The sequence below is a fragment of the Patagioenas fasciata genome, chromosome 3, assembly GCF_037038585.1.
Source record: "Patagioenas fasciata isolate bPatFas1 chromosome 3, bPatFas1.hap1, whole genome shotgun sequence".
Classification (NCBI taxonomy): Eukaryota; Metazoa; Chordata; class Aves; order Columbiformes; family Columbidae; genus Patagioenas; species Patagioenas fasciata.
Window position 1 is genome coordinate 40809590 of NC_092522.1, and position 17055 is coordinate 40826644.

At 35.3% G+C, this 17055-nt stretch overlaps 1 protein-coding gene across 2 annotated transcripts in view; it reads right to left on the bottom strand.

Annotated features, from left to right (window-relative positions):
- CRIM1 (cysteine rich transmembrane BMP regulator 1) overlaps window positions 1–17055 on the bottom strand; it is a 188507-nt gene that overhangs the window by 77770 nt on the left and 93682 nt on the right. The window contains exon 5 of one of the 2 annotated variants that reach the window (XM_065834389.2): window positions 2669–2790. The exons of the other annotated variant lie outside the window; for it this stretch is intronic. Within the exon in view, the coding sequence (XP_065690461.1) occupies window positions 2669–2790 (122 nt within the window). The remainder of the gene's footprint in view (window positions 1–2668; window positions 2791–17055) is intronic. 2 annotated transcript variants of the gene reach the window in all.

Sequence of the window (17055 nt, forward strand, 5' to 3'; positions counted from 1 at the left end):
TTTGACTCTTATTACTTTGATGGCAATTTTTTTTAAGGAAGTGAAGGAACTGATCTATGTCTATCACTGTAAGATATTTCCTCCATCTGCCACTGATATCTACCATATCTCTTCTGTAGTTGTTACTATTTCAGGATCCTTCCAAAAACCAAAACCAAATATATCCAGCTATAAGTGTCACGAAGAACATTCCTCTGCTCCTCTTTGTTTTAAACTGACAGAAGTAATGGTAGGGATTATACATATATAAAATTATATATAAAAATATATTTTTTTACCAGTTTGTCATCGTACTTGACATTCATCTTTTCAGTTCTTGTCAAAAGCTACTTGTCTACAAATTCAGAGGTTCTAGAGGTGTGACTTGTAGTATTTGTTCCTGATACAAAAACCACCAAACCATCCTAAAATGCACTTGAAAAAATCCAACTTATAAAGCAATGCAGATCAAGTTCTATGAATATTCTGCCCTCTTTACAAATTATTTGCCACACAATCCAAATGTCACAAACAGAGCTTCTCATAAGTAGCTTCACAGTTGCTCCCAGCTTGTTGATATAGATATTTATCATCTCCAGGCTTATAACTATTTCCTCTTTCCAAAATAAAGCATCATTAGTAATTGCAGATGGAAATTTCTCACTTCTAAATATACTTAAAGCCCATTCAAGTCACATCATTGGATTGTAGCATTAAGTAGAATAAAGACAAATGCCCTTTCTTTAAAAAAAACCCACACAAGTATTTAACTTTTCTGATCAGGTTTCTCAGATATTTTTTTAAAGAGGAACTTATTAAAATATATTTTTCATACTTGCCTGTAATATTTTAATACAGATGTTTTAAGGACATAAAATGAAATATTATCTCTTCCTACAAACCTTTGTTTTCCTTCTATCTGGCTTTTCTGTTTCCGTCCCTGGCATCAACTTCCCTCCAAAAATTCCTATTTTTTCTTCCAATTTACTCTGTCTTCATAGGCTACTAAGCTGCAGATTAGGAGTAGGAAAACCTGAGAGGCAAAAAGAAATCCCGACCCAAAAGCGGGTTGAATCTTTGAAGTAAGTTACAGTAAATAATAAGGGAATGATGCACAGGGTAACGGTGCTAAGACAGTCCTAATTCACTGTTTACTATGAAAAATGAAAATACCTCCTCCTAGGAAATAGGATATGAAAATGAATAGGGATAACAAAAGTGTGGAATTTCAACAGCTCCATCTAACACCTGACATGATATATACTGCAACAATTCTGATAGTGGTACCCACAAATAACTTGCGGAATGAAGATAAACAGGAATGTTAGCTAGGTGGTTTGTACCTTTGAGACTGTCTCACACCAGCAAAAACATCATATCAGAAATTGGCTTCACATTTCCTGCTCAAAGTACTAAAGTAAATCCTGAATCAAACACTGCATTGAGGTGTGCCACCCGGTTAAATCACAGAATCATTTCAATTGGAAGAGACTCTCAAGATCATCGCATCTAACCATTAACCTAACTCTGGCACAAATCAAATTCAGAAATGGTACTTTAACAGAATGACACAAATATGAACCAAAGAAAGATGAATATTACTTTGGTATAACAAGCATATATAAACAAAAATTAGGTAAGCTGCATTTAATTCTATAGTACCTAGTGAAGAATTAATCTGAATGCTAAAGAATCTGTGATTCTTCCAGATGCAAGTTCTTTTATTCATATTAAAGAAGCTAATTTTTATATATAATGTCCCATCATATGTACTAAGTATTATTTTTGAATCAGCATTTGAGTATTGAAAATACTACTACATGTAAATATCACAAATATTCTCCTAGGGAAATGTCTCTCTATATATGTTCACATGCATATACAATGAAGAATATAAAATAAAAGCCATTTCGAACATATGATATGTGCACCACTAAATAGGATTAAATATTGCTGAATAAATATTAATTAGTAAATACCGCAGCAATATATAACTTTTTATGCTCAGAAATTATCTGAACTTGGCATTCTTCCAGAGTATTTTTCCTCTTCTGTCTACCAACAGTCAAATATCTAAGTCTCTTCCCAACTCCTCATGTAGAGCATATATGTCATTCTATAAATATAGCATAGAGCAGTCCTGAGATATAATCACTTGCATATAAAATTCAAGGTTTTTAAACATTTCCAAAACGTTTACATTGGGAAGCAAAGAATGCGAACCATTCTAATCTTACACTGACTTAAAATTTTCAAAGGTTGTACAATCATGCTAAAAATTACTTCCAAAATGTTAAAGTGAACCCCATAGTCTAAACAGCATGCCTTTGTTTCAGGTACTGCAACAAGCAGTTGCAGTTCTTACCAAAAAATTCACTTCTAAAAGTACTCTAGTATTTGCTATTTGCAAAGGAGTACCTGAAAAACCATGCAGTGAGGGAGCTTTGCTAAAACTATAATTCCTTGGGTCACAGGGAAAAGTGTTTTAGAAATCAAAGAAACATGACAACTTACAAATGATACGGTTTCTCACTGTACCTTCAGCAGAACTTCCAGTTCCCTCTTACTGAATGAACCTCAAGAAAATTATTTCTGTTAGATCTTGACAACATGGTAAAAATATCCAAATGCCCAGCAACTCCCACAGATAAAACCCTCCTCTCCAGGTACAAGAGAAAACATCACGTACCATTGACACATTCAAAGACATCACAGCACTTGCCAGGTGTTCCATCTCCACGCGAGACTATCTGGGGAACGGAGCCTGCCTCGCACATGGGTAAACCACATAAACCAGAGAGACACTCGCATCTGAAACCAAAGCACAGTAAGGAAAACCCCATAAATAAGTGAAGCCACATATAAGGGGAAAGAATAAGCAAGAGGAAAATAGAGCACAACTTGCAGCATTAGCATATTCAATATATTAGAATCGTCTTTTATTAACCCAACAAGCAAGATAGTTTATCATCCTGAAGCTGGTTTTTTTGAACCATCCAAACTGTTTGCTGGTCAAGCAAACAAGAAGGTGGTAACGTGCAACGCCAACACTTCTCTAGTCCTGTATGTCAACACATAGAAAACTGTAGTTCCAGACTGTTTGAAACTAATTGTATTCTCCAGCCTTGCAAAATTAGGCTTCTCCTCCAATTCTCACTTAAAAATGAAAACTGGTGAAACACCAACAAGCAGTAACTGTACCCATTCATCAGAAGAGCGTTCTCTCATTAGGAAATCATATTATAGCCAGTTTTATGTAAGGAATGATTAAAGAGAAAGGAAGACCATGAAGAATCATTAAATCTAACCAAAAGAAACTAACTGCAGGTTCTTTTTTGTTTTTTGATGGTACTACCCTCAGTTTTTGGGGGGGTAACCAATTACATGAGATGCCAAATAATGTGGGAGGCTAGGTATATTAAATACTGTGGTTAATTTTAGAGATTGGATCATTCTAGAAAGAATATTTTCTCCATGTATGTAGTATTTATTTGCTTCTTTAAGAAAACAGCCTGAAGAACTGGAAGACATAAAATGTAGATAACCAACAGCCATGTTTGTTTTCAGATTCTTCGCTTTATGATTAACATAATAGTTTAAGAGTCAAATACTTAAGACTTTTGATGAGTTTACGTTTAACAGAGTTCTTGCCCTGAACAATGGGCACATCAGAAGGATAAGCAGCAATAATTCAAGAACATGCAAGACAAAAAAGAACAGAGAAATATGCAAATACCATAACTGAGAAACTTCATGGAGTAGCACTTCAATTTTTCAGTTGGAAAACACAGATTTTTTTTTTTGAAAAAAAATTTGTAGATTACTTAAGGATACAACAAATACATGTGGATTTCAGAAGGAAAAAAAGAGCTCAGCCAGAGATCCTGTAATTGTGAGTTAAAGGATGAAAAATTAGAATTCTACTTATTAGTAACTATTTTAAATATTTTAAGTATTCCAAGGCCATTCCCACATTAAACCATGCATTAGTAAGAAGTATCATCAACACATAGTGCATTTGCTTATTCTTCATGCTTAAAAAGCATGAAGTTTGGTTCTCCTCTTCCATGCATGTCTCATTGATTGCCCAACAGCCACTTCATCTCAGACCAGGGTTCAATTAATGAGGAAGAGCCACCTCTTTGCAAACACAGGATTAATATCTCTCCCTTTAAGCTCAGTGTTAGATAATGTGGTTATATTCTCCACTGTAAGGTATTACTCAAAAGGAAATTCGTAAGAAGAAATACAAGTCAAGGAATCTCACAGAATCTTCATAATACTATCTGAAAAGGTTTATTAAAATATTGCATTATAGCAGTGTGCTACTATAAAGCAATGAGTCCTTGAAAAAACAGTACTATATCACATTTCACAAATAACATTAAATATGTCACAATAAAGTGAAGAAATTTAACTCTGTGTGTGCATATATATTACAGTATAGTGATGGTTTTAAAACATTTCAAGGATTTTTTAATTAATATTCTGCTTACTGTAGCAGTAAAGGACAACGAAGTAAACTAACAAAAAATATGAGTACAGAAATCAAAGTTTTATTTATCATACATTTGCTTTTGCCATTTTCTTCTCAACTTATTTGTAAATACAAAAAAAGGGGGAATCTAATTCTTTACTGTATGCCCTTCACCTTCAGAGATGTAGAATGAAAAAAACATTATGGCTTCTACTACAAGGGATCAAAAATCCAGAGGGTTTGTGACAAAACCCCAACAATTAGCACTATCAGGTTTAAGGAATTTACAACTTAACTCATCTAGCATACATTGCTTTGGAAGATGCTTTTCTCTTGTAAGAAGAATGAAACCCAGAAATACGTGCCTATGTAATACTAAGGAAGAAGAAAAAAAATTATTAAAACATATATACAGACACAATGTAAAAGGAATATTAAAAGCCTAGATAAAAATAGTAGGTTTCACTTCAATCACCCCATATTCAATATCCAGAAAATCTCTGGAAAAATAGGTAGATCAAACTTCCTGAAAATTCATGTCCTTCACAGATAAAATTGCACACGTGATGGAAATACAGTTGTGAACCTTGATTTTCCAAGTCTCATGAGCTGAAATTACCACTATTATTTTTATTGCCTTCACAACAAGCTTTTTCAGACATGCCTGTATCTTCTTTATTCTTTCCCACACATTCATTATCGTTGATGAGTTGCAGAAAAGTATTAAATGATTATACTAATAACTTGTACCTTTCCCCTCTCACTTTCTCCCCAGTCAACTGCTTTAAAAAAAAGAATAAAAAACTACAACACCAAACACCAAAAAAAATCAATTACCAGATTAAATAATTAAAGATAGGACAACCTTACAGAAGAAGGGCTGAAAAAGATGTTTAAAAGACCAGTAGGAGCCAATGTTCCTTTCTGCAGAAAAGACTCCCTCCCATTCAGAGGCATCAAAGCTTCACATACGTCATTCACAGTGTAAGCAAACAAAACCCCACCCTCCAACATTTTATAAATTGACTTCCCATTTGGTTAAAAAATAATCCATGCATAGGAAAAATGTCAAAGCAGCAAATGGTCTCAGATGGACTTTTAAATAGTCTGCATTCTTTTCAGCCACCTCTGCTAGGAAAACCTTTGACCATCGTCCAGGCTATTAGCACGGAAAACATTGTTTTGGAGACAGAAGTCTTTCAGGAAAAGAAAAAAAAAAAAAAAGAAGGAATTCTGGTAGCTGAGCATGGCTGTTGCACTGCCAAAACAACAACATCTGGAAATCTGGAATAAGTGATCCTGTTCTTAGTAAAAGAGCAAAACGAGCTTTATAGTACTAGGTTTTTCTGAAGTGCCTCTTGGAGCGGATGGACAGAGAGAAGTTGTAGCCCAGCTCTGTGCTCTATCCCAGGCAGCTCTCCAGCTGCAGTGTGTGAGCACCTTAGCCTTGGTATTAAACATTAGGTTTGAAAAAGTTTAATAGGTCAGATTGTGATAAGCCTGTTGATAGTAGCCATGGTCCCTCTCAAAGTAATTTCTATAAGATTTAACAGTTCAGTCTGCTGATCAGTAAGGCACAATGTTGCCTCTGACTTGTTATCTCTCACCATAATTTGCCGAAAGGAAAACAGGCACAGTGAAGTTACTATAAGCAAACCTTGCCAGAGAGAAGATAACTGTATACACTGTCTTCTCTACACGGCCTGCAGTGACACTATTGCGACATCAAGTAGCATGGTGGTATCCAAAAGTTCCATGATTAAAAGGAGGTCAATAGTTGAGGTACCAAGAATTTGGAACTCAAGATCTCCCCATCACATGCCTTATTGGCAAAAGCTCTAAGAAAATAAATCCCCTAGGAAGCTACACCATAACACAAGTCAGGAAGGAAGAACATGTCTTTTTAATACAGAACAGTCCTGTAAGAGAGTACAATGTCCAATAATAAGAGAGCCCAGAAAGAAAACAAAACAAAACAAGAGAATCAAACAGTCGTGCAAGAGAGACTTCATGGAGCACTGGAAGTGGTGAGATGGCCTGAAAGAAATCCAGAGTCCCAAGTACAAGTCAGCTGTACCAAAATTTTGAAAATACAGAAACAACCTGGCTAGAAAAAAGAATTTTCTACAGTTCCTCATGCTAAAAAAGAAAAAAAAAAAAAAAAAGAAACCTAGTAGGAACAGTAATCCTAGAAATTTCAACTGAGCAAGGGTAAGAACTGTATATACAGGACCAGAAACAAGATGATGTTCATTAACTTTACAGATTGATGAAGGTAACTGCTTCAGTAATACAAATGGCCTAATTTTTCATTTCAATTTAAGTTCTTCAAAACAAATACTTTCATTACGTGTTTGAGGTTTTTTTATGTGTGTATGTGTGCTTTTTTCCCATTTTTTCTTTTATATCATTATTTTCCCTTTACGTCACCAAAACTGCATATAGGAAAAGGACAAAGGAGAAGAAGAAATCAAACATAATACTTGTAAATAACAATTTTTATTTAAAACCTAATTATCTTGGTTCATTTACTTGTGCTATTAAACAGATGAAAAGAGAGAAGGGTTTGGTAGCCTCAGAAAAGCTGTTTTGATGGTAGGATCAAAAGAGTTCATTAGGCAGAAGGCATAATGGCTAGGAAAATAAGAACAAGCACCTTGGAAAAATAATTTAGTACTAGTGAATGAAAAGGCTGAGGCGGGGGAGGGAGGAGAGGGATATTTGTTTTGAGGATCAAACCAAAGTTAAGTCTGAAGCACTGAGACTAGAGAAAAGCATTCCTGAAACATACACTGCATTCCTGTGGAGATTTTATCACAGTCCGTCTTTTTTTTCCTTGCTGGAATCTAACACAAGAAGTTCAGCTAGGATTTTCCTAAATCTCCAGACATACGGACTGGAGAGTTTTCGCCTACAAGTTCAGCATATGATTAAGCAAGTCAGTAATGAAAACAATCCTTTGTCTTGGAAAGCTCATAGTATTTTATTTTGGAGATCAATAACAAACCTGAATAGATGGCAGAAGAACTGTGGAAGTTGCATATAACATTTATTACTGGATCATTTCCACATGCTCAGAAGTTCTGCATCACTTCTGTGTGAATTATGTGACTAATATGGAAGTTCTTCCTGTTCTCATTCTTCAGGAGTTTCACTTAACAATAAATCAAAGGTAGTGTGATCCTAAGTAAGAATTCCTTTCTAAAATTCTGGATATTTTTACAAATATATACTCAAAATAACAGTGCATTTTTCCATGAGTATAGTAAACTTTATACACAGGGAACATTTAAATATTACAAAAGGTGACTTTCTAGCTTTTAAATATACTTTGAAAGGGGAACTGTTTTTTGTGCATCTGTTACATATTCTTAACATTAGGAAACAGCAAACAGATGCTAAGCAAGAGAAAAAGGTGTAAAAACAGCATTCACATCAAGTAGATTACCATCATTCCAAGGTTGATTAGAATCCAGAGAGTTCATTTGATTAAAAGTATTGATTTCATCTTTTGACTAATACTATATCAACTGGTCTGTTCCCCAGATGAATACGGGAAAAGAGAACCAAAATAGTAGTGCCAAGGAACCCGTTGTACAGCCACTGGTCAAGTGCACTGACTTTTCAAGTGCATTGATGTATGTATAGACCCTTTTGAATTCATCACTACATGAAATAAAACATAATATAAACCAGCCCAACCTTGCATTTGTCTCATGTTTTGCCATACCAGCTTATGTTTTCCTCTGTTCAAGTTGTCTTTATTTTTTACCACTAGGTACCTCAGTTATTCTTTCCTTAGGCTATCAGCCTAACTCTTCATAATATAATAAACATTTCAAAACCAAATATAAGGTATTAGTTAAGATGTTATACAACTCTTAGTAATCTGGTATTGTAAGAACTATTTCTTTTCTTATTTCACTACTTTTTACATGAGGAATTAAAATATTTGATTTTCTTACAAATAAAACGCAACCCCTAAGGACTTCAGGTCAAAAAAATCACTTGCAAATAATAGTTTTTTTAAAGTTATTCACTAACTTCAGCATTCCTGTAACTCCAAACTTTCTTACTCCTGAATGGTATTTCCCTCAAACTAAGCCATGAAACTCAACATAAGCAAATACAAAAACCCCGGAACAAAAAAAAGCAAAACAGCCTACCAATCTTCTGTCCCAAACCACATGTTGTAATTTATCTGATTGTTTAATTTGATGTACACTCCTTCTTCTTTGCAAGAAAAAAGTCAAAAATTATTCAATGTTTAGCTTTTCCATGCCATTTGTGGTATTAAACACCTTTCTCATGGCCTCTGATTAAAATAGAAGATTTCAGTTGGGAGGGGCCTACAAGGATCATCTAGTCCAACTATCTGACCACTTCAGGGCTGACCAAAAGCTAAAGCGTATCATTGAAGGCATTGTCCAAATGCCTCTTAAACATAGACAGGCTTGGGGCATCAACCACCTCTCTAGGGAGCCTGTTCCAGTGTCTGACCACCCTCTTGGGTATTTCTGCGAGAGTTTAGGAAGGATAAATTGACTAAGATTCTATTTGAGAACTATTTCATGCTGTTTTCATATGAGAGAGGCCAGAAAGCAAACTGTTCAGAAAGGATAAAGACGACCTTCCCCCAAAAAAGGTAAACCATTAGATGATCATTTAGTTTATGAATTTATTTCATGATGGATCAAATTTAAAAATGAGGCCAAAAGATTGCTCCAGAATCCCAGTATTTCTGAAACCAAACAACTCCATTCAAAATTAATATGACCTTTTTCATGTAATGGGAACCGCATATGCAAGTAGTGTAACATTTTCTAAAAATAATATTCTTGAAATTCCACCAATGACATTTCAAGGAAGAGTAGTGAGAGACTATTTTTTTTAAAATCAGTTCACAACTGTCAGTTCCACTTTTTAAATATTAAATAATTTAAGAAGGAAAAAAAATCAGCAGTTGGTGGCTTTTGAAGTCCAACATATTTACTGCTGTTTTGCAGAGGAAACACAACTTAGACCTCTTGTCATAAAACCTTTATAATGTTAATATCATCTGCTGTGAGTACTGTTGGAAACTGCTTGGAAACTCTCATGTCTACTTCCTTTCTGAAATGCAAACATCCGAGTGATAATTCTGTTGCTTTATCATGTATATGGGTTTCCCTGGGCATTTGTACAGTTGTGAGTTTTAACATGACTGTCAATTACAGTATCGATCTCTGTGATACAAACAGAAAATCGCCTGTTCAAGTCAGAAATTATTCTGAACTAAATCACCTGTTCCATTTCCAAACAGGTTAATAGCTGATTAAGCACAAGAAATGGAACAAAATAGAGTGAGAAGTCCTGAAAGGAGGAGGGAGAGCAATATTCAGTGTGATCAAGGTATAGACTAATTCTTAGACTGACAATTCAAAACAAAAATGTGTAACAGAAAGGTATGTCTACCAGCTCATTACAAATTGGAAGAGTTCAATCACCAGCTTGCTTGTTAAGAATGCAAATAAAACCAAATTCTACAGACAATACAGTCTCATTCTACTTCCAAGCACAAAACATCATTGAGAAGTAACTGCAACTAGAGTTAAGAAATTTTATCTCATGTAAATTAAAGTAAGATTAACAGTGAATACATAAATAGACCACTGATGTAGTGCATGGTCAGATTAAAGTACTACTTATCCATAAAAGCACATACCTAATAAAAAGGAAGCTGCTTGCATAACTATGATCAATACTTCCTTCCTCAGTGCAAATGCTGGTTTTTTTTTTGCTTATGGGAAATGTGCTTCTTCCAGTAAGTAGCATTGTCTTGAAGGGTTTTGCAATTCAGTACTTCCTAGGAGTTGGTGGAAGAGCATGGATGTGCATTTTTAATTTCTATAATACAGGTGCAAAAAGCTGATCTTATAAAAGATGCGGGAATCTTACAGCTTCTTCTGGACAAGATTCACATGTTACTTCTTCTCAAAACATTCTCAGATTTCCATTCTTATAGGTCTCTGATACTCTTAAGTCAGCCATCAGGCTGCAGAAATGTCTTGTTTCCAGAGATTCTGTTCAAGTTTTATTGAGATTTTTTTTTTTTTTTTAACAACAAAAACAAGCCCAACAACTTAAAATATTTTTCTCATTTGTAGACTTTGCAAAAATATGGTTTCTTGCCAAAACAACTCACATTGTGAGGTTGGATGCCCAGGCAGCAATAACTACCACCACACTGAGAACCTCTAGGAATTGTTGATGCAGCTGTAATAAGGGAGGAAGAAAGGCACTGCCTGAATGTTGGATTTAGCAATTCATTCAATCTCCTGGAAGATCCATGTTGAAACGATGCACATGGAGCATAGGTCACCTATAAAGGTCACACATGTGCCCTTTTATCTTTGCTCTTCATGGATATTCAGTACATTGCAGTCTGCAAACAGAACTGAATATCACTTTCTCACTTAGGAGACCTAAATGAAGAAAAATGTTTTTCCTGGGAAAAACATTTGCTCTTTCCTAACTTTTGAGGATTCATCTTTAAAGACTAAAATACATGAAAAAGGGTAAGAACCTATTTCCAGATGCTATAAAACTTTGCAAAATTGCAGTTTTCTATTTAGCCTTTTCAGTAACTCTTTCAACACAAACAAAACCCTATTGCAAGCCAGAGTTTGATGTGAGATGGGTTCAACTGGCATCAATGGAGAGCTTTCCTTCGATACAAAATCTGCCTCTTTGGTAAGGAACAGTGTTCCCACTTCACCAAGCGTTACAACAACATGGTACTGGATGCTCAGATGTACTTGAGATGGCAAAGTGTTCTGTTACAGGAGGAACTACTTGAGCAAGTTCACCATGATAGCTAGAAACTGAGTTTCTAAGATGCTGATGTAAGAACTGAAGGCATAGCAAAGCTTCTGCAGAACCTTTAACATGCTTTTGTGAGACCTTTGGTCCAGCCACTGAGGTTACTCAGAAGTCAAGGCCTGAACAGAAATCTCAGGAAGACGCAGGTGCTTGGATTTGCATTTTGTCTTACCAGTTGCAGCTGAACTTTCCTTTAACAAATACTGGGATCCACAACCACTTTCTCTCGGATACCATTTCTTGAGGATGAGATGGGTGGAGGAGAAGGATCTAAAATTCTAGAACAAATAGAAGGGAGACCTCTGTATCAGCAAAAGTTGCTTAAGAGAGGTGACTGGTGCAGGGGGAAAAAAGAAAAAGTTACACACCCTGAAAAATTTTGACTGCCCTCTAAAGAAGGCTGGGAAAACCTAAGTGGTGAATCCTGTAGTGAACACCCAAAGAATCATAAAATTAAGGTATTCCAAATGCAAGAAGACCTAAGGAAAAATCTACACAAATATGCAAGAATCATGTTATATTTTGATAAGGAATGACGGAGAAAAGATCTGGCCCAGCCAAGCAGTTAAAAAGAACGAACAGAAAGGGTGTACTCTACACCTCCTATTGAGTGAGGCCGATGCAAAGGTGATCAGGGACTCAGAGGCCACCTATACAGGTGCTATCAGAAGAAAAAAGCATTATCCAACAAGCTGCACGCGGATACTCTCAAATACAGTGCAAACATAACCGGAAAGTAGCTTAAAAGAGAAAGTACAGCTATAGACTTCCAAGTTACGATTCTGGTGGCTGCCATAAAACAAGGATAAAATAACTGTGCTTGTTTATGTGTAGCTTCCACTAGGATCCCCTAGACACTGGTGGAACATGAAATACAGAATATTGGCTGGTAGGTCAAATGCTGTGACAGTCTGTGGACACAATAGATTATAAAATGACGACAAGTCCAAATGTCATAAAAGGTGATAAAGTATATTAAAAGCAATTGTTTACTGGGCAAAGTAATCTAGAAGGATAAAAAAAATCATAAATAGTTTAAAATTACTTCTGAAGACGTGCGATTTTTGCATAAACAGCTGCTACAGGACCTCTGTGTCAGTTCACTAACAGGAAAAGACAGCATGGTTGACTTAGTCGGTATCTACAGGTTTTTTTGAAAAATAAAAGCAAAACTGCTGATGATGAATTTCTCAAGTGGCATCTCTATTGTGCCTAAGACAGCACAAAGTTCTATTGGAAACAAAAGACTAAAAATAATAAAACATACAATTTCTTCCTTTGGAATCAAAACAATTCAGCAATGGTTTACAAAATTTAGAGACTAATATAAACTACTACTATTCCTTGATGTCTTTAGAACTGCTAAATAAAGCACACATGCTAAAAATATTTTAGTACGGGGGAGAAGCAAAAGAGTGTTTTCTTAATTTAATAGATTATCCTTAAAGTGAAACATATTTTTGTAAATTTATTTTTTTTTTCCTACTATTTGATCCCTTGAAAAGTAATTTTACTTAATTAAATGTGATATTAAAATCTGATCTTGTACTGTTCTAAGTTGTACTTAACTATCCAAATGTAGTTGAACATAAACCTTGGGTATACTAATTTTCTTTTGTTGTATAAAAATGTAAGTATTTAAGAACTGGGGCCTGAGGGAAAGCTGAGCTGTTTTCTAAACAAAGCTTTATGCTTGGGGAAAACAACATGCACTTATAAATTGCCTTCCCAACAGGACTGAAAAGGTGATTACAACAAAAAAATAATTTACTATACCGTCCAGAGAACTAATACTTTTGTTGGTTGAGGATATTTCACTTCTTCACCATACTGCAGACCAAACTGTGGCACTGCCATTTGCAGCAGCCCCAGAGTGAGACATTTTAGCCACACACAAAGAAAGAAGAATGGGAAAAAGCTATTCAAACAAGGAAAAAAGTCCTATGACTAATTCATTTAAGAAACTTTTTCAGAGGTCTTCTTCTAAACAATAAACCTATAATACTACTTATCCACGCTACTCAAACCAATTAAGAATTTTGCATTTGCAACTCTATCCAGCTATCTGTAACTAAGTGACAGTGAAATGGTCTGATTCAAAGAGTCTTCATTTGCTCACCCCTTCAGTCCAAGTGTTTCAGGCTCCAACCTTGCAAGATTGTATCTGTAGAAAGCTCTTCTTCATTTTTCTGATATATGAAATAGTCATTGTGACTTGTATTCCTGTTTCATTTAGATTTATTAAGCAGTTCACTGCTCCTAAAGTTTCTGTCTCTGTAACTTGATTTCTGGTTCTCTTATGCCTTAATTTTTTTTCTCCCCTCACCACAACAACCTCAAAACCTCTTTTTCAAAGCTAAGAGTCAGATAGGAAACAAAGTACTAGAGATTTTGATGGATAAGCATATAAATTATTTCTGAACTTTTTTTACAAAGTCTAGAACATATTCAGGCTTATGGCATAAGCTTTTTAAAAAAAGTATGTTAAGCAAACTTATTCTTCAGATTTAGTGAACATACTTCTAGATGCTTTGCTCCTCTCAGAAGGATATTATTATATACCAGCATATATATGAGCAAGATGTTCAAGCCAGCACGGGCACGCTGCAAGAGTTCATCTCAGGAGGCAAAGGACAATTACATTGACTCATCAGAACTGTTTCACTTTCAACATCTGGGGGAGGAAGGGTGTGGGAAATACACTTCAATGTTAAGTAGTCTGGGGAAGAGGATACATGTCCATTTGATAAAGCAGACCCTGTGAGGCAATATTAATTTTTAATTTTTGTTAGCCAGAATGCAGTACAAGGAAAAGGACTGGTGACTACAGAAGACAGAAACTGAGAAGAAAGGCACTGTGATGGCTGGATTTTTAAGGCAAGCTTAGTATATTCAAAAGACAAAAATCAAGTTTCATAAAACTGTCTCTGTCAAAGCAACATCGGTCACTTTTGGCTATATTTACATCCTTTAATCCTCAATTCAATTCTCTAACAGTTTTCCTGCTATTTTTCTCAGAACTGATATCAAGCTAACCAAACTTTAATTACTTAGTTTTGTTCTTAATATTGGCACAGACTAACATCTTTTTAGTTCTCTAGAGTTCTTTTGGTTTATCTGGTTTTATTAAAAGACTGACCAAAAATAGCTGGCGATGGGGGGTAGAGGTGGATTGGGGGAAAATCTCCAAGATAAAAGAGCACTGAATGAATCTTGAAGTTACCAGATGTATAACAGGCAACTGCAGGGAGAACGAAACCTGGCATAAAGGAAAAGACTATACTTAGATTATAGACGAGAAAAAGGCACAGAAGCAGTGGGATAATATTAGAGCAAGAATCGGAGACCTAGTAAAGAATAAATTTCCAAATAATTCTAATAAAGAGAGCAGTGAGAAAGAAAAAAAAAAAAGAAAGTCCAAAAGTATTTCAGTGCAAAGTTTTCCAAACATGCCATTTACTCCACTGTAAATAATCCAATGAAAAATGTATACAACCATGCAAGCAATAAAGATAAAAAAGCACTAATCACTGCTGTTACATTCCGTTCTTAATAGGTAAAAAAAAAATAAAATATTTGATAAAGATTTTCACACTTACAACTAAATTCTCAAAGGGATCTGAAAATTGGAAGAAAATTCATTTACAGAAGAAAAATTTGAAGCATCTGAAGATAATGGATTCTGTACCCTTCATATTAATTTTCTCTTAATTTAGCTTTGTAACAGATGACAAACTTACATTAACAAAACTGTGATAACATGTTCTCTGTAAGAGCTCTAATACATTTTTATTCTGGAAGCTCCTTGGAGAAGAGAGCACATTTACCAAGATAAGAGAAAAACATATATCATTTAGCTCTCCTAACGTAACAGCTGGAAATTCAAGGTGTCTCAGGACAGTCTGAGACTGGTATTTTGATATCAATGCTGAATCAGCAGGCTGTTCTGGTTGCAGCACTGCATTAGAAATCAGTACGAAACTAAATGGAACCTGTGAAAACAGGGAGAAGAACTTAAAGTATCAGATGTTTGTTTACTGTTACCATTTTTCTTCAGCATTGCTAGAGGAGTTTTCAATATTCAAGAGCTCACTCATAACAAAAAAAAAAAAAAAAAAAGCAAGCCAACTTAACACCAGACCTAAGGAGGTGTTCTCCTAGCATCTTATACACAAAAAACCAGCCAAGAACAAGATGTGAGACAGAACTGAAATCTGCTGTCTGTGAAGCTGTCGGCTACTTAACTCAGTCAGTGACACTGCCACCCAGCCTGAGTCACGACACTCTCCTAGATGCCTCTCTGGTTCTGCTGGTCTTAAACCTTCATTTTAGTGGCAGTAAATGAAACAATTAACTGTATAATAATTTCTTGGAAAAGTCCACAATTGTAACAAAAATAGTTTCATGAAGTCTAAAGTCTATGACATTATGAAACACCATCTCTCTGCTTTTAATAAATTATTTTCAAATATATATTAAAACATACACTGCCACTTCTTTTGAGCTTAATTCTAATGATTAGGAAGATATATGACATAGATTTAGGCGATTCTAAACCGAATAACAGTCAATGCAATGTTAATATTTCACTATGAGTTTAGTAAGAGATTCCAAAATTAAGGAAAAATACCCCCCTTTCCCAGTGCAGGGTCATTAATTCATAAATCTGCACTTTGACTTTTTCTACAGTTTTGAAATACAAGTTTCATGTGTGACAGAGACCTTGGCTTCAAATATAAAGCTCCAAAGTCTGAGGAAACACTGAACCTGCATCCAAATGGTTTGACTTTCATGTTCCAAGGAACTAAACTTAGTTTCCCTTTCTACTCTCACTCTTTTCAGACATATACTTCTCTTCCCTCTAACCGTAATACAAACTTTCTTTTCTGATTATCCTCATGTCTGTGTTCCTCTATTCCTTCCTTCACATGATATCTTTACCCACAGCACCTGAATGATGACCATGGCACTGTCCTCCTTAAGAAGCACAGCAGTATATTAAAATTTAAATAATTAAATACATTTCTAGCAGGCACAGAACAAGTAGCTCTACAATCTTACTGCTGCCAGATTCAGCTTTTCTTCTTTTCTCACCTACTTTATTAAATACTGCATTATTGTTTTGGCTGAATTAAGGCAACCCAAAAATCCAGCAACCCACATAGTAACTACATACCGCAACACAGACTGAGCCACAAAATGAAAAATTAATGGCGGAGTAAATGACACCTATAATTGTTTCAGCCTGTCTGTGGACTCAGACTGGGTTATGCTAATTACGTGTTTGTTTTATTTTTTTTTTCCCCAGTTTTACACATCAAGGAGGACAGAGACTAACACAAAACCCCCTCAGATCTGATCATAAGACTCCAGGAGGCAAGAACTCAGCTGTCCCAGTTCTGATCCCTTGTTAAACTCTGATCCCAGTAGTGCAGAGCAACCTGATTTTGGAGAGGCTTTGGTGCAATTTACAATTACCTAATCATTCACACACTTCAAGCCTGCTTGTACAATCAGGGTCTTTGTATGCAGGATATGAGAATATTGTTTTTGCCACTTAAGTACCACACACATGTGCAAACAAGCTTCAGACATTTCAGTACAGTTAACACACAGCAAAACAATTGGTTATATTTTTAAACATTATCAAAGAAAGAAAAAGATTCTTTCAAGGATATGTGCTCTAGATGTTTTATTTAAGATCTGTTTCCATGTGTGTGCTAGAAATAGAAAATATT